At 43.5% G+C, this 25,188-nt stretch overlaps 1 protein-coding gene across 1 annotated transcript; it reads right to left on the bottom strand.

Annotated features, from left to right (window-relative positions):
• Positions 1–636: 636 nt before the first annotated feature.
• Positions 637–25,078, bottom strand: SASS6 (SAS-6 centriolar assembly protein). The gene is made up of 17 exons (XM_059673604.1): positions 24,889–25,078; positions 18,990–19,050; positions 17,418–17,497; positions 16,901–17,005; positions 15,807–15,978; positions 15,138–15,203; positions 14,197–14,316; positions 11,340–11,531; positions 10,458–10,652; positions 10,268–10,357; positions 10,010–10,189; positions 9,593–9,674; positions 8,185–8,318; positions 5,740–5,868; positions 3,427–3,524; positions 1,702–1,796; positions 637–1,612 (listed from the first exon to the last, which is right to left on the bottom strand). The coding sequence occupies exons 1-17, from the start codon at positions 24,951–24,953 to the stop codon at positions 1,506–1,508; spliced, it is 1,971 nt and encodes a 656-aa protein (XP_059529587.1). The 5' UTR covers positions 24,954–25,078; the 3' UTR covers positions 637–1,505.
• Positions 25,079–25,188: the final 110 nt, after the last annotated feature.

Genomic DNA, 25,188 nt, shown 5'->3' with positions numbered 1-25,188 from the left:
AAATCTTTGGCACATCAAAGTGATCTTTCTTTTGGAAATTCTAATTTATATAAAAATTTTTAAAAAGCTACCTGTATGTCATCCCATCCACAGCCTGTCCATATATGTTTACACAATGTTCACAAGAGCAGATCAACATGGCCAGGAGGCTTCTTCCCACACTCCGTAAGCACTTTCAAGGTGCTGTAACCAAGTGTTCTTATGCATGTAGGGTATGTAAATGAGGAAACAACTACATATGAGAAGTCATCGCCCAGTAACGGTTACTAAATGTTTTAGGGGAGTTCCCTAGTTCAGGATACCTTGTAATTGCTAGCAGTTGCAAAGTATCAGATTCAATATGGCTTCATTAAAAAATTAGCAAAGATTCTTTGTCTTACCCTGGAACTGTTGATATGCCAATATCTTGAAATGTCTCTTTCCTTATCTGTATAATATGGTCCTTGAAAATAATTTTTGAAAGATTAAATGAACATTAGCAATATTTACAAATAAAAACTGACTGAGACGTTTCTTAAGAGAATGATACTCTTGATTGAATGATTGTCAATAAGAAAAATGGGCCCTAAGATTCTGGGTGAATTTTTTTAAATCACCTACTTTTTCTCAAGAAACTACTCATATTTGAAACTTAAACCAAGAGAAAGTTGCCTACTTTATTACGCACACAATTAAACCCGTTTTGAAATTAAAAAGCTAGTACAATGAATATTCATGATGCTCTTTTGTATAGTACTAATTTTCAAAACAAAACGCCACTAATACAAATTTAACTGCATAAAACACTAATAAAACTCCAAATGAAAGAAAATTTGGATGAGCATAGACTTTCAGGAAGCAGTAAAATCCTGTAAACTGCAGCTCAAATGACTCAAGCAGGTGATACCTAATCTGGTCACGTAAATACACGTCCAAGTTATTCAATAGCTAACTGAAAGGTTTCAAGGAAAATACTTGCTATAAAGGATTGATTTAATTTTATGACTTTTTCCCTTTACTGTACATTATCGTCGATAATACAGACACCTTAGGAGATAACCATCTTCCCTCATAATTCTTAGGTGAAAATTTAAAACTTTTTACCAATGAAAAGGATAAAACGAATCACGAGCATCCTCTGGCTCCCATTCCGTCGGACAAGTGTGCCTTTACCAGGCGTCACTGTGATCAGAACGTCCCTTATAGCGACCAACCCTTGCCGTGGCACGTGTAAGAGCTGCTCAGGCCGAGTTTAAGAAAACCCCACTGCTGTCCTGTAAAGCACCGTGTTCACACACCAAAGCCTGGCACCGGCTCCGAGAGCCTCCCTTCCCCAAGTCCCCAAGTCCAATCGGCTCCTCTGAGCCGCCCGCCGGCAGGGACAGCAACAACAGCAGCACCCGAGACGCGCACAGCCCGCTGCCCGGCCAGGCAGCTCTGCCACTGCTCCTGCGTGCGTGTGGGGTGTCCCCTGCCGCACAGTTCCTCTACCAGGCGGCGCCAGCTCATGCGGGCAGAGGGCACTGTTAGCTGTGCGGCAGCTGCCCGGGGAAGTACGCAGAGGAGGAGGAAGGGACCGAGGCGGGTTTGCAGGATGTCTGCAGCGCTCCTAACGGGCCATCTTTCTGATGGTCTGCAAATGAGGAAGAGAAGGTGACTTGGACTCCCTTCAGCCTCGGTCCCCTTCCCTCCCACCGCAGTGGACGGACGCAGAGGCCTCACCTGCAGTGCTGAAGAGATTCTGGCTGAGCCCCCGCAAAGGAATGCTGTCCTCCCTTTTCTTCAGATACTTGGGCTCCAGCCCTACATTTTCACCACTTAGGAGGAAAACAGTATTTATTTACTTAAACTCTTATTTTTCTCTTTAGTAGTTAATTGTGATTATTCATCTAATCTATATACTATATATATGTTTATAGTTTTGTTCAAAATAAATCACTGTATTCACCGTTTTCTTAAGCAAATAACTTATGTGCCCCACAAGCTGCGTTGCCCTTCTTCCCAGCAGAGTGGATTAGAACACGTAAAACTAAACCCGCAGAGCTGGGCTGGGGATGTGGGGGAAACGAGCTCTCTGAGGACTATACACACCCCGGGCATGCCCTGAGACCATCATGCCATTGAGACTTTCCTACTGCGTCTGTTTAAATGAATGCTTTCTTCTTTCTTTAACCAAAAGCTCTTTAAAGTCTGTGCTTCAGAGGGGTCATTAGATATCACTACACAGTCACAACAGGGATTCTGGTTAGATGAATACAAACGTGATATTTCAAAAAGAAAGCCATGTCCGCCCTTGTCTTTTCTCCTTCTGCCACTGCATCCCTTCTTCCCAACCTGCCCCGTTAGCAGCTTCTCTCGTAGCATCCTTGCAATGGGAAAGGAAAAGCTCTTGCTAAACGATGACCTTATAACCTTAAAATTAGAGGAAGGTCTTTTCCCAGTTTTCAGGAAAGATGAATAGGTATTTTTTCCATTTTAATGTTTTTTCTTCTTGAATCTTTGATCCCCACTGCCACTTCTTACTAGCTGATAACAAAACCTAACAAATTTCAACAGAAAATAGCTGACCAGTCCTACTTTTATGGACACGATTTCTTGATTTTTGTTCTGCAAATATGATCATCACACATTGTGCAAGTAAGCTGGTTTGGTATGTGACCTGGGTAAGTATGTAAACATCCAGAGTGGAAAAGCAAGAGGCTCCCAGCGCTGACTGCTGTCATATCGTCGGGTGGCAGCTTAAGAGCACCCAAGGACAACGGCCGGGAGCTGGGGAAGCAGCCTCTGCTAGGCTCATAGTTTAAATCCCCGAGGTGGCCGCTCATGCCCACCAGTGCCAGCAGGTGGCCCTGAACGCCATCACATTGTAACAAGGAAGCAGGCTGACAAGAAACCACTGTTATGAACATGAAGACCAGTCTGCACATCTGAGCTGTTTAATTCGGCCACAACTCGCTGATTCGACGGACGGCAGGTGAACCCATCTGAGATCCAAGGGACAGGAAGGCGCTGGGCAGGCCAGCGGGGCCGCGCGGACAGGAAAGCTGACGTACGTATGCATGTTCGCTGGGACAATCTCATCAGCCTGTACGCTTACTTGCCGAAGGGTCCCAGCAGGTTAACGAGCTGCTTCCTCAGGTTACTATCAGGAAATAGTAAGATTTCTAGCTACCTGCCCGCGAATATTTGAAAGGGGACCTTCAGTTACCTAGGAAAATCTTTTAGAAAATAAAATTTTACTATATATCTGACTGCATCCTACAGTTTCAAAAATATATGAAAACCCCCTTTCTTATAGCCAAGAGTGACTAAATTTACGTTCCATGGACATCAACTTAAAATGTCGCAGATAAGTAGCAGGTGCCCTGGCTTTTCAGGCCCCGATGAAATGCTTTCAGATGGTTTTCAAAAGGGCGAACATCCCGCGTTATGTCGAGGAGTACTTACTTTTCCTTATCAGCGGAGCCGGGCACACTAAGAGTTGTTCCTGACTGAATGTCCCCTAGTGACGGATTTGGTTTTGTTAACTGCAAGTTAAACTGAACCTGTGAAGCGAGAAAACACCTCATGTAACGAAACTGGTGAGAACGGAGACAAGTCTATACGGAGCGAGGTGCTTACTTTTTTTTCCTGATAATCGAGAGCGCAGCGGTCCAGGCGCACTACAGCTCATAACACAAACACATTTCGTGGAGGAGATTTAATCTGAGGATATTTCTCCTTGCCCCAACAGTTCCTACCACACAAGCAAGATGAGCGGCGGAGACAAAGCACGAACACATTTAGACAAGTGTATGCACAGAGTTATTTAATAAACAAGGGCTAGGAATTCGAATTTTCCAACAATCCATGTAAAAGTCCAAACCAAACACCAGCATGAGATATGGAAGTCTATTTAAAGACATAGTGACTGTGACTGAGTGGGTCTCACGCCATGGATGTGTACATGTATCTACGTCAGGAAACCCACAAACACAAATCCCCACCAATAGATCAAAGAAGAAAAGGCACATGAAAGCTGTCTACATGTGGTAAAAACTCCTAATAAAGCCGGCACAGACAGAGGCTCGTGTAACAGGATAGAAAGGTGAACGCTGCTGTCCTTGGCTATCAAGGTTCCACAGTCTCAAGATCAGTTTTCCCTACAGCGCTCTACACATTCAACATAACATTAAACAGAAATAGGACTTTTCAGAGCCACACAAGATGGTTTTAGAACTCCTTATAAAAAATCAACATGCAAAAGGAGAGGAAAATAGTATCAGATATCAATGCATAATGGTTTCTGACCACCCATCATAAACAATTAGAAAACTGGACAAAACAAAAAGAATGTTACCAAATACTGGACCACACTTCAGAAAAATTGGGCAGTTTCTTAAAAATTAAATATCTGCCCCACCCAGTCATTCTAATCACAGGTATTCACCCCAGGGAAATACAAAGGCTGCACACCAACGTTCATGGCAGCTGTAGTGGAGTCAGCCCCAAACTGGAAATGACACAAACGCCCATCCAATGGCAGAGGGAGGAGCAAGCGTGGCCTCCCCACCCAAGGAGCAGCACGAGCAATCGGAAGTGAGGTACTGATGCGCACCACCACCCGACCAACCTCAAACCCGGTGCTGAGCGGAAAGACGGAAAAACGACAGCCTGCCCGAGTCCATCACAGCAAGTGCCGAGGCAGGTCGCAGAGGCAGAGAGCACATCAGCTGTCGCTTAGCTGCTTGGGGACGAGAGGGGATTCGCTGCGAAGCACTAGGGGAACCCCGAGGAAAGTGTAAGTGCTCTAGCACTGCCTGCTGTGATGCTTTCACAACTGTATACACTGACTGACATTATTAAACTGTAAACTCACCAATGGGAGATTTATGGTATGTAAATTACACCTTCGTAAAGTTTTAAGTTAAAAAGGCACCAGAAAGAGACTAAAAAGACAAGTCCAAAATAGGGAAATAACCACAGTAAAAATATAAAACCAACAGTAAATGTCTGGAACATGTAAAGAACATTCATGACATCATTTTATAAGGATTAAATCGCCCAAAGATGAATAAAACTGATAAACAGAAATTTAATAAAAGAAACATAGCCCATAAATATATAAAAAGATGTTCCCCACTTAATTACCAGGGAAATGCCAGATAAGCCAAAATGCCTACGGCCCAGTTACTTTCCAGAATTTATCCTACAAATCGACTGCGTAAGGCCAGAGACCGCTGCTGAGCACTGGGCGAAGACTGGCCCGTAGCAGAGCGCCAGCTGAATGAAGGGGCACCGTTCACACGCAGCAGACGCTAGCACAAGACCACCCATCAGCAGTCTCCAAAGCAGGCAGTGACCACAACTCCATCCAGTACGAGAAGTCCTATGATTTTGACTTACACACTAGACCAGTGATGGTGAACCTATGACACACGTGTCAGAGGTGACACGTGAACTCATTTTTTGGTTGATTTTTCTTTGTTAAATGGCATTTAAATATATAAAATAAATATCAAAAATATAAGTCTTTGTTTTATTATGGTTGCAAATATCAAGAAATTTCTATATGTGACACGGCACCAGAGTTAAGTTAGGGTTTTTCAAAATGCTGACACGCCGAGCTCAAAAGGTTCGCCATCACTGCACTAGACAGTCAGTGATGTACTCATCCAACACATTACCTAATACAACTGACCAGAACAGTTTTTAAAGATAAAATGGATTTATAAGCTAATAACTGGCTATATATGTTTCCTTACGTGTTAATTTTCTTACCTTTGGTCCTGAAGCCGGGTGGATGGCATTTTTGGCAGACACGGGATGAGAGAAGGTGTTCTGGAAACCAAATGCAGAAGAGACAGGATACCCGATGCCACAAGTTGGGTAAGTCAGCCTACCATCAACCTAAAAATGAACACACACAACATTTAAGGATGAGAAATTGCTTCTAAATAAGCATCTGCTATAATAACTGAGTTAACAGCACTATCTCAGAGGCCAGTTTTGTTCATCACACCACAAAACTCCTCTTTGTTACACACCACGAGGCTAGGGTAGCTCACCTTTCCCAGGGGCTGGGCAAGCTCAACAGACCAATCACTAGACCTGCCTCAAACTATTTTTTTTTTTTAATTCTTTTATTGATTTCAGAAAGAGGAAGGGGATTGAGCCCACAACCCGGGCACATGCCCTGACTGGGAATTGAATCCAACGGTGACCTCCTGGTGCATGGGACGATGCTCAACCAGCTGAGCCCCACTGGCCAGGCTCCTGGAACTATTCAGACAAAGACTCGGAAGCATCTTGGTTCGATCTAATGCCCCACACCCGTCCTTAAAAGGGGGACCATGGGATAGATTCACAAATCAATAACCAATCAGGGATAAAATCATTTCCTGCCAGTGAGTAGAAATAAGAGCATCAGTGTTCTTAAACTGACTAATGGAGACCATTATTTGCTTTACCAATAATTTTCATTATAGTAACGACACCATTAACCAATGTCATGGAAACAATTTATTTAATGAGCCCAACTGAAACACAAATCTGTAGTAAATGTACATCAATGGCTGCATGACAAAAACACCCTTCACATGGCTGATCAGGAGTCCTTTCAACTTCGTAATTCAGCACCAGGCACTTCTTTCCACCTTTTGTACCTCAGCCGAAATCCTTCCCCCCTCCGCCCCCCTCCCCCCCCCCCCGCGATCCCCTTTTTTTTACTCTTCACTTGAGGATATTTTTCCATTGAATTTTCCAGAGTGGAGGGGGAGAGACACAGAGAAACATCGATTTGAGAGACACACTGATGGGTTGCCGCCTGCACAGGGATGGAGCCTGCAACCGAGGTACATGCCCTTGACCGAAATCGAACCCAGGACCCTTCAGTCCACAAGTTGGCATTCTATCCACTGAGCAAACCAGCCAGGGCTCCTTTCCCTTCTTTAAACACCAGGTACTACCTGGTTCACTAGAGCAGATTGAAACTCAGTTAGGCATTTGAGTTTGAGGACCTCTGCCAATGCACTCTGGCCAGGACTACAGAACACACCTACGGGTGGCACGCTGGGCTGATTACTGCTCCTGGAGTGAGGGAAACCGCACACCATGAGGAACACAGGCTGCTGAAGTACTGACGGGAATGACAACCATGTGCTGGATGACTTCAGGGACGGTTTCAGAAAGTGGGGCTTTCCTGTGGATTGGAAGCTATCAGGAGGTGAGGGTAGCTGTCTGCCTGGTAGCTGAGTAAATCTCCGCTAAAGGCAGGAGAAATGCATTCAGGCCAAAGCTATAACTAGGAATAAAGCACTCATGTGACCAAGGATAAGATGGTTGCCCATTTTGTTGGTTTGGCAATGTCTGGATTTTTGTCATTTTTTTTTCCTTTTTCTTTTTTAATCCTCACCTGAGGATATGTTTATTAAATTTTTTAGGTAGAGAGGAAGGGAGAGAGAGAAACAAAACCAGTTGCCTCCCATATGCGCCACAACCGAGGATTGAACCCGCAACCTTTTGTGCACTGGACAACACTCCAACCGAGCCACCAGCCAGGGCTGGAGTGGTCTTGTTTTTGTCTTAAGACGGCACAGTCAGAGTGGACTTGTCCGATGTCGACACTGTGAAATGTGTAGGTTCCACAGGCGAGCCCAAGGCCTAGCTGGGAGACCCAGTCCAGCTCCTAGCAACACCTAGGTGCCATTTCTTGGAGGGAAAAGCAAGGGATCTGCTTCTGGGAACTAAAAGCTTCTATCTCGCAGCAGTTTTTTCTAGACTCTGGAATTGAAAAGCCTCTTAACAGGGCTTTCCTCTTTCTAATACAATTCCGTTGAGGTCCCTTCCACCACAGTTCCCACTTGAGCCCAATCCTTCTCACCTTCCCAAGGCCTCCTGAGTGAGTGAGTGAGTGTGTGTGTGTGTGTGTGTGTGTGTGTGTGTGTGCGTGTGTGTAAGTTTTCAGCGCGTTTGGCAGTACTTTAGTTAATACCAAATGATTTCGATCTACTAACGTCTTACAAGAAGTGTGCCCTGGAAGTACAGCCTCTCTGTTAGAGCAGTCCGCCTGTTCCACTTGCAGGGACATACCCTACTCAGTGCCAGTGCCTGTGGACTCCAGGCTATCGGCACCAGCCTGTGTCATGGAGACTTCGTGACCACCTGGGGGTACTTTTTGTTTTAGGGAATTTACTAAGACCTCTCCCACCTGCACTTAAATCTTACCATGTTAGAGCTAGGAGACAGTCCACTTCTGATCGTGCTGCTAGCATGTACCGGTGGAGTGGCAGAAGGTCCCAGCACGTCCTGCTTTCTCACTAGCTGATTATCATTTAGTTCTTTATTTAACCATGTGATCACTTATAGAAAACAACAAGAAACAAGGGAAAGAACTTTATTAAGCTACTAGTGACCCGTCGCGCGAAGCGAGACCCGGGGACCCCCTCCCCCACTCCTGCGCCATGGGACCGCCCTGAGTCCCGGAGTCCCAACCTGCGTGGCCAGCACGCCACTGGACGGCCCTGAGTCCTGGTGTGCCGCCACGATGTCCCGCCTCCGAGCTGCGTGGAGCAGCCACCGGACCCCGCCCCACTGCCTCGCCCCCGCTGTGCGTGCTGCCATCTTGTGATGGCATTATGGTGTGAGGGTCAATTTGCATATTATCGCTTTATTATATAGGATTTTATTTTCCTAATAATTTTAAATATTAAAAATTATGCTGAGGTTATTTTTTTAATTTAAATTTCTTAAAACTGCCTTATATAACAGGAGAACAATATAGGTTAATTTAAATTTTTGTCATTTAAGATTCTTATTAAAAAAAAAAAAAAGATTCTTATTTTAGCACACAGAACTCCTTATTCTATTACTTCCCCAAGTATGTGTCTGCTAGTCACGGATCTCTTTGAAGGCTTTCATTTCAAGAATGGTATCTTACAGTTTATTTAAAGTTCACACTCATATCTGACAACCAATATAATAACTCAGAAAAATGTTAAAGGCTTAATTTTGTATTTTAGTTTCAAATAATTTATATTACAGTGGGGCCTTGACTTACGAGTGTCCCGACTAATGAGTTTTTCGAGATACGAGCCGTCTCTCGGCCGATTTTTTGCTTTGAGTTGCGAGCTAAAATTCGGATTACGAGCCAGCTTCAGATACCCCACCGCTAGTTGGTGCAGTGAACATCACAGTGAACGCCACAACATCAGCCCGGCATCATGTGTCTCACTCGTTCACTGTTGATTTGACATACGAGTAATTTGAGTTATGAGCTCTGTCACGGAACGAATTAAACTCTTAAGTCAAGGCCCCACTGTATTACTATTAGGTAAATACGGCAATTAAAAAAGAGGGAAGAATTTTAAAAGTAAATTACAGTTAATATTTCAACACTTTTAATTCTGAGTCACTGATATAGGTGATGTAGTTTCTTTCAATGATGGTAACTGTTTTATAGGGCAGGTGATATACTTTACTATAGCAAAGACAAAAGACAGTATATTTCAAGCAGAAATTATTTGCATATATCAATATCCTGATTTTCCTAGACTTTTCTATGAATTTAAGTATAATATTAAGGTTATGAGTAAAAACAATGAATTTCATTTACATATAAAGGTAACATACTCACACTTTTCATTATTTTTTAGAAGCTGTTTGCTTTCCTCAAGTTTTTGAACTGTAGCTTCTAATTGTTCTTGTAATTTGCATACCTGAAATAAGTCAATCCTCATAAGTATAAAAAAGACTACATTAAAAACTGAAGAAATGTACTGACTGATATTAATTTAAGAGTTCATTACTCTTATTATTAAGTAATGAAGGCTCACCTATTTAGGAAATGAACACTAAAGGTATGTGAGTCATAACTAACTTTTCAAACAAAAATAAGTTATTAACTTCTGTTGAATCTAGTCATGCTCTTTGAAAAACAAAAAAGAAGCCAAAGCCATTCTCAACTATAACAAAGTAGAAATCTGAACTATACATCTGAGGAAATGTGTTATCTTCTACAAATAATCACACAGAAGCATAAAACGTTCTCCACCTCCTGCTCTTTACTTCGGAGAGACTGCCCAACTTCTTGTAATTCCTTTTGTTCCTTTTGTAATTTTTCTTCCTTTTCGGCCAAGAGTTTCTCTTGCTGAATGGTGACTGTATTTTTCAGTTTCAATTTCCCCATTAAAGTTTTCAGATCCCCTTGTAACTTCTTGATAATTTCATTTGCCTGTAAAAGAGCTTCATATGTATATTTCTACATAACCCAATAAAATATTAACATTCTGTTAAATTTTCAAAGACAAACCTTAAGCAGTTCCGCTGATAATGATTTTATGGTTGCTTCAAGTTTTCCTATTTGTACCTGATTTTTCTCACGGTGTTCTTCTAAAGCCACCTGATGTATTTTTAAAAACATGAATAATTAGGGCCCTTTTTGAGGAAAAGCATCACTACAAATGTGATCATCAATTTGTTTACAACACTGTAAAATAGACCTTCTGTTCCTGGATTGTATCAAATGCTTCTTTTGTTCTGAGGACCAGCTGGTCCTTGTCCTTGATCTCCTGTTCTAGAACAGCCACTTTTGTCTGCAGCTGATTAGCATGCTTCTCCTTCTCGTGGCACTCAGCATCTAGCGTCGAGTTCTCTCTTCGCAGAGACAGCACTTCCTGCTTGGCCCGCTGCAGCTCCTAGAGGCGGTAAATAATGAGGCACTGCGAAAAAGCGAAGCTGCTGGTCTGGTTACCTATAATTAAGATGCTTAAAATACAAAGTCTTCAATAATTTTGAAGTTCCAGTACTGATGTTTTTTGAAGGATACAAAAGTCTAAGGGTATATGTAACTTATAGATTCGGAATCCAGTTGTGAAATAGGCTAAAAACTAACCCAATCACAAAGGAAAATAAAACAATCCTAACTTGTGAATAAACTACAACTTGAAAAAACTAGCTAAGAAATTTGTCTTGAAATCTACAGTTTTAAAAATCACTTCAGTAATAAATACTGATTATAACAGAATTTCAAAATACGTAAGGTTAATAAATTAAAAACCTTAACATTCCACCATCTACCCAGTGGCCCTCAAGCTGATGTGCATACTGAATCACCTGACGAGTTTTAAAAACCACCGCACTCGCTGTGCTGTGGGGCGCTGGAACCCAACCCGACGTATCTCCCAGGTCTGTCTGTCCGATGCCTGGTTCCAGCCCGGGGAGCTTCTGATCAGTCAGTATGCGGTATGGCCCGGGCGAGGCCCGGTAAGACCCCTCTGACTGATTTTAAAGAGAACCAAGGCGAGACCTAAGTCAAGAGTGAACAGCTCTGTCGCCCACACTTCTTGACATCGGGGAAAAGCACCAAGCCCATCGCTCGGTACCTCCTCAACTCCGGCCAGCTTTGCTTTAAGCTCCCTGATGGTGGAGTCGCCTTTGTATCGCCTCTCGGTGAGGTCTTTGTTAGCTGCTTCCAGCTCGGACAGCCTGCTCTGCAGCTGCTGGGTGTTGTGCTGATGGAGGATTTCTAGCTCTTTCTTCTGCTGCTCATGCTGCTGTTGGTACTGCACCTGCGCCTATTATATAATAAAACAGAGTACCAAATTCAAAGGGAAAAACCAGAAGTACAAATACAAGAAGATGTGAAGAAAAAAACAATCTCAGTTATTCTTCTGTGTAATTATAGGATGTCCTTGTTTTGAAGAGGAGCTGTTTTCAATCATGAACTTCATGAAGGAGCAGGTAAGGTCAACAAAGGCAGATTGACACTCTAATCTCGCTCGTAACTTCTGCTCCTCCTAAACACACGTTGAGATGTAATGGTCTTCAAGTTCAGGGAAGAACAATATAGGATGAAGTAAAAAAGCAAACTGTAAAACAGTTTGAACCAAATGAGAGGGTACATAAGGAACTTACAGTATTTGCTTTAAAAAAACAACAACAAAAGAAACCACACACCTAAATTTGTGAAATCAGCAAGGTATTGTGCATTAGTTCAGCCCTACATTTAGTAGTTACATTTTAGCTAAAATAAAATCTGAACATGGTATTAACTGTGTAATACCATGTTGCCTGTTTGAATCATACCACAAACGTATCTTAATAATTTCTGGTGAGCACTATCAAATCCTAAATACTTTTTAAAAATAAACTACACTTTTCTGATTATGACAGTTATATATGCTATTAAAGGCACAAAGAAATCACAAATGACCAATAATCTCATCCAGGGACTCATCCTAAAGATTTAGGAATAACATCCCCCATACATATTTAAATTTAACATATTAGGGCTAAACTATTTATACAATTTAATCATGCTTTTCATTCCCTTACCATTTGCACCTTCTCACATCATTGAAAAAAACTCTAAACATGTGAGTAGTTGCACAACATTTCACCCATAGCTGTACCTTCCTTCATTAAATCCCTGCACTACTGTGGTCACTGAGTTTCCAATTTTTCACAATTACAAATAAAATGATTCCTATCATTGTACATAGATATACATCCAAAATTCAGACTATTTCCTTATGATTAATTATAGGTCAAAGAGTGTGAATAAATATAAAGCTTGATACAAGTTCTAAAACTGCATTACAGCACGTTCTTCCCCCTCCCCCCGCCCCCTTTTCTTTCTCCTAAGCTCCAAAGGCCATTCTTTTATCTCTGTAACTTGTTTCCTGAGCCCACCCAGCCAAGCTGGCTCAATTCTTCCATGGCTCACTTTTTATACCTCTGTGAGTTTCTAAATAAAGTTTTGCTTTTAAAAATAAAAATAATGAAAATAAATAAAATTGCATTCCAGGAAAGTTATACCCATTCAAAAATCCCTACCCCAGGTGCAGGAATTTTTCATAAAATACTTTGGGAATGTTACATTACTATTTTACAAATTCCCTCATTTTTTAAAAACTGGAAAGGGGAGAAGGGAGCAAAAAAGATAGAACAAGTAAGAGTCCAGATAGAACTGCAAGTGCCACCCTGGAAGACAACACTGAAGGGCGATCCAGAAAACAAGCAGAGCCTGGGAGAGGTGCTAACTGCGGCCGGCTAGGGGTAACACACGCTCACGGCAACCGAGGCCAAAGGCAGCAAAAGGAGAAAACTGGCTTTGTCCCAGTGATCATCACCATTTTGGAGTGTGTGTGTGTGTGTGTGATTTTTTTTGAAAGGTGAGGGACAGAATTACATCATTTAGACTTTCTACTTTATTTCAGATGATTCTGATACACATCAAAGTTTTAATCACTGCCCCACAGAATAGCTATCAGCAAGAGGAGAACAAAGCAGCTGGTTTTAAAGTCTCAAAGGACTGATTCACAACCGATCAGAAAACGCAGTAGGGAAGGCAAACAAATCCTTCCGCCACTTTGACATTATAGTGTGCAGCATCCATTAGTGTTCTATCTGGGTATACGGCAATCTCACTTCTAGAAACAAGGAATGTTCATTACAGTATTATTTATAATAATCAAAAATTTGAAGCATTTAAATGTCCATCAGTTGGGTAGGCAGTTAACTTATTATATGCAAACAATGAATACTATGCAGCCACTGAAAAGGAACAGCTGAACCAAAAAAGAATGATACCTACAATGTCATGTTAGTGAAAAAACATTACAGCCAATAGATCCAGGAGGATCTCACTAGCAGAGGACAAAACCAAAGCCCAATGTGTGTACACACCTATTTATATATATAAAGAAGTAATATGCAAATTGTCCTTTACTGCGTCACAGTAACGACCGTTCAACAGGCTGGGCAGGGCTGTGCGCAGCAAGGGGTGGAGCTGTGTGCACAACCAGTCATCAGGAGATGCATGGAGCACCTCTAGGTCCCTGCCCTGCTCCTGCAAGCAGCAGCGGCAGCTCCCTCCAGCCTCCCGAAGCGGCGCGGCTCCCGCCCGGCTCCCACAGAAGCAGCGAGGCGGCCTACTGTGCGTGATATCTCGCTCTGGGCCACTAGTGTATCTATAATTATATATAGTTTACACATTTCAAGTTTTATAAATATAAACAAATATTTACAAATTACATATTATTTACAAATATGGAGAAAAGTCTGAAAAACCCATTAAATATTTATAGTTTATCTCTGGGTGGTAAGACTTTGAAGGAGACAATTTTTCTAGACTCTGTGAAGTCCGAACACTTTAAAGTAAGCACACACTACTTTTATAATTAACACTACAACTAAGCAGTAACAAAACATTTCCCCCGTTCCCTCTGATGTTCATACCTGCAAGGCCTTTTCCCTCTCACTGGTCAGCTCCTGGGAATGCTTACTCGACAATTCTGCTGTGTGGGATGCCCATTCATTCCGTAACTTATCTAATTCTTGAACTTTTTCTGATAAAGTCTGCATCAGAGTTCAATACAAAATAGTAAGAGTCTCTTGAACAGATCATTAGTTTAGAACATGCCAATATAACAAGGATATCAAGGAATACGGAACCACAGTTTTTCAAGATATACGCAAAGATTTTTTGAATTTGAGGAAATCAAGATTAGAATAAAAGCAGTTTCAGATCTGCAACGGCCCACCGGTCAAGCTTGTCTATCTTTAACCTTTCAGTTAAATCTGGCTCTTCCCCACCCAGTCCCCTCCTCTGGCATGAAGAAGTATAAACGCCGGCTGGAGCCAGACAGTCAGAAGCATTCACTTAACACGGGAAGCCTGGGCACAGGCTCCCAAGCTGGGCCGTGCTGTGCAGAATAGCAGGTTATCAGATAGCGTGGTCCTCAATTTCAAGTACGAGGGGCAAAAAGTAATAGCTCTGACTGAAACAATAAACCTACCAGAGGAATTAATTCTAAACATAACAAAACGGGAAGGTTTACAGACAAACTGAAAGGCCGTTTTAGACAAGAGGAATGAGGGAAACAAGAGGAGCAGAGAAGGAACCTGCAACAGACACTCCACGTTGTCTTACTTAATGAAGACGTGGAGGAAACATGTCACATGCTGGGAATAACAAAAGTGTTTGGATGGAATAAAATATCGAAGAGATAAAGCATCCGGTTATGATAACTAACTGGTAGGAAAAAGGTGGAAAAAGGAGGAGGAATTCTGTGATAGCATGCTTTAAAAAAAAATACACAGAAGCCTGGATGGGATTCCAGAGGCAATTCAGGACCAATGTTTGGATGACTTACAAAGAAAAATGAAACCTGATTTACCTTTTGTGTGAAATTCAGTTGCCTAGTAACATCCTCTAGCGATTGTGTCAATGATAATTTTTCTTCCTGTTTATAAAAATAAAATGATGTAGCTTACAATTTAATTATGGTACTGCTCAAACTTTAGCGAAGTACAGCCTCAACATCAGGCTGGAGTTTGTTAGAAACTTGAATCACAAGCCCCACCTCAGACCTCTGAGTCAAAATCTGCACCAGCGAGATCCCTAGATTTGTGTGCAATTACATTTTGAGATGCACTGGTCTACAGCATTTGACTAAGGAGACTTCCTGAAAATGCTTAAAAGGCCTCCCAATGTTGGTACAGAGCACTTGTTTTATTTGCACTTATTTTATTTCATTCAATTTAAGATGGGCTAGATATTCCTACACGTATCGATAAGCTGATGAAACTATGACACCCAGAGTTTAAGTGACCTGCCCAAGATCGCAGAAAAGAAGTGAAAAACCTGGGACCTAACTTTCTCAGTTCCTGGTCCAGTTCTGTCTTTGTATCTTGAGTAAATGAAAAATAAATAAACTCATTGCATGTTACAAAAATTTCTGGTCATCTTACTCAGAAAACCAAAGCTAAAAGCAATATAGCTCTTCGGTGGTTTATCGGAGTCCTTTGGTAGTTATTTTAAAAGAATACCTTGAATTCAATCTTACCTTGCTACATTTCAAACAGCCTGCTAGAAACTTCTTTATCTCCACATCACTGCCAGGTAGAAGTTTTAGTGAGAGGTGTGTAAGATGCTTAAAAGGATTTGTCTCTACCACATTTAGAAGGACAGGAGAGTTATCCAACACAGCCGCTGGAGACACTAACTGCAGCAGAAACCTTGGGAAACGAAGGGTCATGTTGTCACACGGTTATGAGATAGTGAAACTCTCCCACTGAGTCACCTTCCATGACTCAGTGGATCATCAATGATTAGAAGGATCAGGAAAGGGGGCATATTGGAATCCTAGGGGCCAATATGAAAGACTCCCAACGGTAAAATGTGATAAACTGGTGTAAATAGTAAAACGTGTAACTTGGATAAGAAAAATGACTGATTGAAACATAATGAATATATTAATGCCCATGATTTTACGATGAAAGACACATGAGAGAAAGCAAAGAACTAAAATAAAAAACTGAAACCACAAAAATAACTACAGTACCAACTTCTTACTCTAAAAATTGACAATTTAAAAGAATTAAGCATTTATTCTTTATTGTATGACTTTTCAGAGTAATCAAATCTCCCTAATTGATGAGGGTAAGTTCTTGATTATGAATGAATTATAACCAATAAATATAGAAAGAATAGGATTAGAAAAACATACTTTTGTAGTCCCTTCTGACATAACTGATTTGATCAATAACCATCAGCTGAAGAAGCAACAGATAAAGCTTGGAGAAGTTTACACTGAAAGGATCAGGCATCAGCATCTTATGCCCACATGCGAGAGAGCGCGGCGCGCGCACACACACACACACACACACACACAACCACTTATTCTCTCCTTTTTCCAAGCTCATTATAAAAACATACACTTGATGCTATTAAATATTTCAGATAATGAAAATTAAGAGTAAATATTGCTGATTTTAATCATGAGATTAAGTAAATTTAGGATTTATTGGAGCCCTGGAACCCCCGTTTTTAAGATGGACAGGGACACCTGTCACACATAGAGAATCCTGTGCCATCCACCTGTCCTATACAGAGGCTGGTGTTGAGAGAAGGCAGGTGACGCGGTGCTCTGAGACTCACCTTGGGGTTTCCTTGGCATGCTCCTGAGTACACTGCTGAAGCAGATCGATAAATTTCTGCGGGAAAGCTAAAAAGTCTACCAGAAGACCTTGCTGGAATTTTAAACTACACAGAAAACAGGAAAAGATATTTTTAGAAAATTTAACTACTATCTTTTATTATAATTAACACTCTGGAAGATGATTTTTTCTTTACTAACAATGCATAATCAAGATTTAATAAACTAGGGAACTTTGACTTTTATAAAATTTATTCAATGAGAGGAAAAAGGTCAATAAATTTAGCTAAAGATCCAAATTTCTGAGCTACTGTAAGCAAAACTCTAATAATCTATGAAATACTTATTTTCCCAAAAACGTTCTGAATAATTATAAATAGTCCAGTGTTCCCCAAATCCCTAAATGTTCCTAATAGGTATGTATGTGTTTCAAAGAGAATAGTACTAATACATTCATAGAAGTTAAAAACTTACTTATTCCTAGATTAAATAAAAGATCAGAAAAGTAAATTTAGTTACCTCTGAAAATCTTCCTCCGATATAACAAGGTTATAGAGGAAAAATGGATCAGTGTCATCGGTCAGACGGATAACTAAATCCTAAAAGAAAGTGATTTTTAATGTGTTTAGTAGCTGTACCTTTGAGTAAAAAAGTGCGATCACCCAACATCAATGCATCCGCATCAGCCTTCAGCTGGCTCTGCTGCCTGCAGCTGCTGGCTTTCCCTAGTCTTACAGACTTCCATCTTCACAGGGGACTTATTCTGCTTCTTGAGAGCCACGGGGGGAGGGGGTTAGGGGGTTAGGAAGTTAATTAAACGCTAGGAGCTTTAAGTTCAGGAATATCATCCTAGCAGAGAGCCTTAGGAAAATTCTGACCCAGCCCTTGCTACACTATGACACAATGACAAAAATATTCTTTACCACTGACTATACCATAATCAATTATATTTTCAGTTTCCTGCAAGTTAATTGTCTGGTATTTCAAAAGTGGCAAACACATCAGCAGAAATCACAACCGTCCACCCTGGGAAAAAAGGAGCATTTGTCTCGGGCAGAGGACGGGGTATCAGGTGACATGCTGCAGGCTTCCTGCTCCGGGCCACCCTCCTGCTCCAGATGGCCTCATGTGGAACCCACCTGCCTCAGTCTCAAAGGAGTCAACACCTTTCATCAAGACCTGCTTCCAGATCAAGTTGACCGTGTGCCAGCTCCTCACAGCAGCCAAAGCTGACAGAAAAGTACGCCAACATCACGGACTCAGAGGACACGGGTGTCAGGAAAACAGGCAGAGCGACAAGATGATGAAGGAGACAATAACAAAGCAGGCACTGGGGTCAGAATAAGGTTCCACTTGACATGAAACCTACTTGTGGCGACTGAGGAACTGTTAGGGGTCCTAGAAAAACCTACACCACCCATGAGGAGAGCTGGAAAATGAAGGGTCCCATGGCACGCATAGGAAGAACATGGATAATCTCTTCCAAAAATCAGCAGTCCAGGCATTTGCTCTGCCTCAGAATGCCCTGTTCTTCAAGCAACTGCAATGGAAGCACTTCCTGAAATCCACCCCAAGGTGCTGTAAAAAACTGAAGCTGCTGCCAGTACTCCCAGTCCCTGATGTTTTAGAGAAAGCCGTGGTGGAGAAAACAATGCCCTACTTCTCAGCTCTGTGGTCTGCATCCATCTGAAGACCATTTAGGACCGATGCTCCAACTGCCGCTCTTCCAAAGGCAAAGTGAAAGATTTAAGAATAACTCCCTGCAGAGATTCATCCATCCCGTTCTCACATGCACACCAGCAAATGCCAACTCTCTAGGGTAGCAACAGATATTCTAGCATCATAAGTGTCCTTGGCAAACCTCAGGGACCCAGCCTCCCCACCCCCATTCTTCTGTGCTTTAGAAATAGGTGGTATCATAATCTCTTAGTTATCGTAGTTCATTCCCCCACTCGGGACCAGCAAGTACAAAATGGCCCCAAATTAAAAGCAAAATAGGTGTAAAAGAGATCTCACATTCTTAAACCACAAAAAGAATTACCTGCAATGTAAGAGAAATTATCATAGTTCAAAATCAAAGTAAATACCCACCTTTCTGTGAACCGGATTGGACACTGCTTGCAGCTCAATGCTCACTCTAACACTGACTCTCCTGTGTGAAGACACAAGCCCGACCATCAGAAGCCGTCAGAGGACACAGTTACCCCCCCTCCTATGTTAGCTACAGGGTCTTCACATGTGAGGTGTTCCTCACGTGTGAGATGCTGGGAAAGCACCCTGGGTTCGAAGTTCAAGTTCTTCTTCTCCCACTAGTAAGTAGTAATCAGGTCTGTAACCTGAGGCTAGATTTGTCTCTCCTGTAAAATGAGATTGTCCTGAGGATTAAAAGAGATAAGTGAAGGGGAATGCCTAGTAGTAGCCTGGACCATAACCTTCCTACCCTGATGCTGAAACAGCATCTGTTGAAAGGTAAACCATCAATGTAATAACTTCTCACATTAAAAAATTACCAATTCAAATAATCAAATGATTTATGAGAGACTCCATTTAAAAAACTTAAAATGTGATGTAATATTAAGATACTGGAATGTTGAGTCAAGGACTAGGATAACATATTCCCTCCCCTCACACACACAAATTTTTTTTCTTCCAGATCCACAAAGTACATCTGTTCAATATACTCCATGCAGTACATGCACAGAAGTATCACCAACAGGTTACCACCTATCTTATTCTAGAGCAGTGGTTCTCAACCTTCCTAACGCCACGACACTTTAATACAGTTCCTCGTGTTGTGGTGACCCCCAATTTCATTGTTACAAGTTGAACATAATTTAAGCATGGTGATTAATCACAAAAACAATATGTAATTATATATGTGTTTTCCGATGGTCTTAGGCAACCCCTGTGAAAGGGTCGTTCGACCCCCAAAGGGGTTGCAACCCACAGGTTGAGAACCACTGTTCTAGAGGCACTTTAGGCCCTAAAAGAAAGAAACTGTAGCTTTCCACATTCTATACGGCACCCTGCAGAATCCAGTACTGAACAGAGGCATACAGATAAAGGTACTCATAAACATTAATCAAATTGAACAAAGATATTTAAATAATTAGGAAATAAAGGGAAAATATTAGTGAAAAAACATCTCTACATAAATGGTTCTCAAACTATTGTGCTAGAATTAAATAAGTAACATGGAAAGAGAAAGAAACAAATAATTTGTTCAATATTAAGTTATTCTTACAAAGGTGTGTTCTAAACCTTTCCCACAGCCCACCACTACTTATATGCTACAGAAATAAAAAGTGTCGACAGAGCAATGCGCCCAGATGGGAAACCTGGTAAGAGCTGACCAAAGCTAGATTCAAGTGCTTTGATTTTTTTATGCTCTGATTTATAATTTTACATTGGCTTAAAATCCTAGCTCATATGATGAGGTTACCATAACTTGTGTCTGTTCTCTGAACACCACAAAAATAGGAAGAATTATCTTTAAACCCACAGAATGTTTTCTTTCTGTTTTGCTAGTATGGAGAGCAATATATGTAAAACAGATCAGCGTCCTACTCCAATTCCACTTAAATTAAGCGTTCTTGGGGGTGGGGGGAGAGAAAACCTTCTCATTTCCAAATTTGTAATAGTTTTCCAATCATATTAATGCTTTTGTTGCATATATTCCAAATGCTTATACCCATTAGATGTGGGGAGAAAAAAGGAGGAAAGGCCCACAGACTAAACCTATTCCCCATGTTTACTTCAACTCCCCCACGCCTCCCCAAATATCTTGTAGAAAAATCTGTGCTTTCAGAGGATATACTATCTGAAATCAGAAATCTTATTTTATCCATTGTAATGGCTAATGTCATAGGAACATTATGAAACAAATCAATAAAACCTCAATAAAAATGCTATTTCTCAAAATTAATGCCACATTCTGAACAATGCATACATCTACATCACATCTTCCTTGTCAGGTAAATCTGGCATTACAGACCTGGATTCTAGCCCAACTCTGCCGCCTAGAAGCTATGACTTTAAACTCTCAATTCAAACAATTGAAAGCTACTCTAAGCCAGGCACTGTGCTGGGTGCTAGGGTTACAAACAGAAACAAACATGGTGCGTGTCCTCACACTGAGATCAGATGAAATGACTTGAACCCAGTTTTGCTTCTGACTGTATTGTAGGGCTTCCAGAGAGGGAGGGAAGTCACACTCACTGAGCGCCCACACACGGAGCACTTGCCAGGCCCTTGGAATAAACCTTAGTCAACAACAGTCATCTGAAGTCAATATCATTTGTCTTACAAAGGGAGAACCTGAGGTGCAGTTATAAACCTGGTGAAGGTCACATTGCAGAGCCCAAACCAGAACTCAGATTTTTCACCGATATCATGCCATCTAAGAAATAAAGTCAATTAATTTCAACGTAAGCAACCTTGAATAGACCCTCATGTGGACGGGATCGCAGACAGACCTTGAAAGTTGTGCAGGAAGCAGCACTGGAGCAGAGGCGAGCAGGACTAGAGGCAGCACTGAGAGGAGCTGCACTCGGAGGGGAACGAGTAGTCTCGTGTGACTAGTATACTGGGGAGAGGAGCTCAGGAAACACAAATGAAAAGCAGGTTGGAATCAAATCATGGGCTTCAACATTTTTCATCACTTTCCTCCAGACAGTTCTCCGAGCAGTGCCACTGTCTTCCACGAAACTGCCTCCTTCTCTATGACTCAGTAATTTGTAAACTTCATGCATTAGTCACACGTTAATAACAGCTAACATTTAGTGAATGCGTACTATGCTCCAGGCACTGTTTGTTCTAAGCACTTTAATATGTATTAACTCACTGCAAATTCTTAATACTCCCATGAGGCAGGGACTTTTATCATCGATTTAAAGATGGGCACAGAGACATTCAGTAAACTAACAAACAAACAAACAAAACCAACAACAAACCTGTACAAAATGAAGGTCAGTAAGTGGCAGACCTGGGATTTCAAGCCAACCTGGCCCCGAGCCTGAATCTGAACCTGTGCCGTGCTGCCTCCCCCGGGAAAACTGCTGCCCCTATTGAAGCTCAGTTCCTTGAGGACCAGAATGAAAACCGGGGTTTTCTGTTGTAGTTTTGGGGCTGGAAGGGAGGAGGCAGGAAGCTTTACACTCTTAGCACCCGGACAGCTCCTGGTACACAGTGGGCATTCGGCAATGTATTTGTTGAGTGACCTGGCCTTGAATACTTAACTAGAGTCTGATTGTTTCCCACAGGTCAGGGATCAGCAAACCTTTCTGTCAAGGCCAGACAGTGAGTGCTTTAGCTCTGCAGGCATAGGTCTCTGCCACAAGTACTCATCTCTGCCCTGTAGCTAAAGCAGCCACAGAGGATTCCTCAACAAATGAGAATGGCTCTGCTCCAATACACATAAAGCTTTATTCACAAAAATGGGCAGAGGGCCACCTGGCCATGGGCTCTAGTTTGCTGACCCTGCTACAGGGGATAGGAAAGGTTTCTAAACAGGAGGGTGAAAAGGGTGACACTGTGTCTTAAATTCTGAGATATTCTCAATTACTAGTAAATGAGAGCCCGGGGGTAAGCGCAGCAGACAGGAGTAATTAACCAGTTAACAGCTGTGGGCCAGCTGACAAGACTGCGGAATCCGGGCTGCCCTCCAGGTGGCTGTTTCTGCGATTGGCTGAGAGAACGCCTGGGCCATCCAAGGCCAGGAGCTTCCACCTGCAGCCCACAGCGAGCCCTCCCAGAGGACGCCTCCTGGGGACTGCGCACCCGCCCCGAACCAGCCGCCTCACCTTCACCCACCCCCTTCCCTAGAGCCAGTGTAAACCCTCCCGACACAACTTATCAGTCTCCCCAACACACACACACACACACACACACACACACACACACACACACACACTCGCCCACTCCAGCACAGCTTTCCCACGCGTGTGCTGCTGGTAGTTTAGGTTTCATGCCTAGCAATGGCCCAATAAACCCTTCCCTTTAAAAAGACCTTCAGCTGTGGCAGTTAAGAAGTTTTGCTCAACGACATAATGAGATCGAGAAGAGCTAGGAGTTTCGGCGTTGGAGTCAGAAGACACTGGGTGATAGGGGAGGCTAGGGGACTGTCTAGGGCGGGGGGGATAAAATGGATACATATGTAACACCCTTTGTAATACTTTAAGCAATAAAAAAAAAAAATTAAAAAAAAAAAGAAAGAAAGAAATTATACCCTCACCTTTCATCTTTCTATCCTCGTTCTAGAACGAGAAAGAATGGAGGCCATGAATATGAGCCACAGCATAATTTTACATTTTCCAGAAGCCACATTTAACCCAACATACCCCAAATAGCGCCATCTTAACACATTGCGGACCAGTAGTTTTATTGCCAGCTTCACCCAGGGGCCAGGTAAGTTCCTACTGAACGAGTACAAAAAACGCTTTACATAAATGTTAAAGGCGCGCTTTAAAATTACATGCCCATTGCATTTTGAAGTTATTTATTACATTTTCTTACAAGCTATTATCTTTTTAAAGCATGAGACTTTGTAAAACACTGTGTAATATGAAGCGAGAATTCTCGCGATCCGTCGGCAATGTTAATACACATAATCAGCATAAAAATCGAGATATTTACATCCCTTCTCTTCACAGAGTCTTCGTAGACCACTGTGCATTCACTCTATGGCACATCCGTTTGGATTCGCTCCAATTCAATGTCCAATGGCCGGCACCCTGGGCAGCAGGAACCAATGACCGACAGAAACGACCCGCACATCTCCGCCCGCAGCTGACGGCGTGGCACCACGGGGGTGGGGGGTGGGGGTGGGCGCCTGGCTTGCCCACGGGTCTTGGACCCAATCGCACTATATACCAGTGTCCTCACCCTCCAGCCATCACCTGGGCGGGAACGTTATACCAGCTCACAAACCAGAAGCTAACGAGCGGCGGAACCAAGACAAAACTGCAATCTTCTGGGGGAGGGGGGTTAAAGAGAGGAAAGGGGGGTACATGCTGATGGAAGGAGACTCGACTCGGGGTGCTGAACACAATACAATACGCAGAACGGTACCCCCGAAGCCTCGGTAATGTTATCAACCAATGCGACCCCAATAAAACAAATAAAGGGGCGGGGGCAGCGTGGCTCAGTGGTTGAGCCTCATCTATGAACGTGAGGTCACCGTTGGATTCCGGGTCGGGGCGCAGCCCCGGTTGCGGGCTCCACCCCCAGTGGGGGGCGCGCGGGTGGCAGCCGGGCAGTGATTCTCTCATCACTGGGATTTCTCTCTCTCTCTCTCTCCCTCTCCCTTCCTCTCTGACATCAATAAAAATATATTTAAAAAAGGGGGGGGATCCCACTACCTGACTTCTGGTCCGACCTCCCCACTGAAGCGCCGCCCCTAGTGAAGCCTGTCACTGCGTCTGCCTGCGAGATGGGCCTTGACTCCCGCCTCCCGGGCTGTCAGCCCCGGAGACCAGGCCCGTCGGCCCGACCCTGCGGCCCCGCGCGGGGCCCGGCGCTTGGCCCGTCGGCGGTATTTACTCGGACGGACGACTGGAAATTCTGGTTGGCCCCTCTGGTTTTCCGCCTACTTCAGTCACTTAACGTGTGGTCCATGGGGACGGGCGATGCACCACCACACTGGCTGTGGCAGAATCCCGGGACCCGGGGCCGGCCTGAGGCCCAGCGCGACCCGGCCCGGCCCACGTCCCGCCGGTCAGAGCGGAGACGGGCTCGCACCTCCACGGTCCCCACACCAACTCGCGGCGGCTGCCGCCTCCTCCCCCGCCTCCCTCCGCGTCCTCGGCAACGGCCGCTCGGTGCGACAGGTGGCCCTGCCTCCCTGCTGAGTCCCCCCCACCCCAACCCCGCGTCCCGGGGCCGCCGGCCCGACACCCCGCCGCAGGCCGCAGCCCACCGGCCGGAGCCGCCATCTTCCCCCTCCGCCCGACCCCAACCGCCACCCGCAGGCAGCGGGGACCGCGGGCCTCACCTCTCCTCGCAGTCTCTGCACTTCACCTGCAGCGGGACGAGCTGCTGGAACAGAACCTGGCTCATGCTGGACCGCGGTCCCGCCGCTGCGCACAGCGGCCACAGGCCCGGCCCCGGCACCCGCCTCAGCGGCGTCCGGGTGCTGCTAAGGTTTGAGTTTGGCGCCCGACTTCCGCTGAGGGGGCGGAGCAGAGAAATGGGCGGAAACTGAAGGCGGATTGGACCTCGCCGGCCACCGTCCCCTTCTTCCGGTCGGGCGGGGGCGGGGCTGGCAGAGCGGTAGTCCCGGCGTCACCAGCGT

This window comes from Myotis daubentonii, chromosome 18, assembly GCF_963259705.1.
Source record: "Myotis daubentonii chromosome 18, mMyoDau2.1, whole genome shotgun sequence".
Classification (NCBI taxonomy): domain Eukaryota; kingdom Metazoa; phylum Chordata; class Mammalia; order Chiroptera; family Vespertilionidae; genus Myotis; species Myotis daubentonii.
This window is presented reverse-complemented; position numbering and strand designations above follow the sequence as displayed.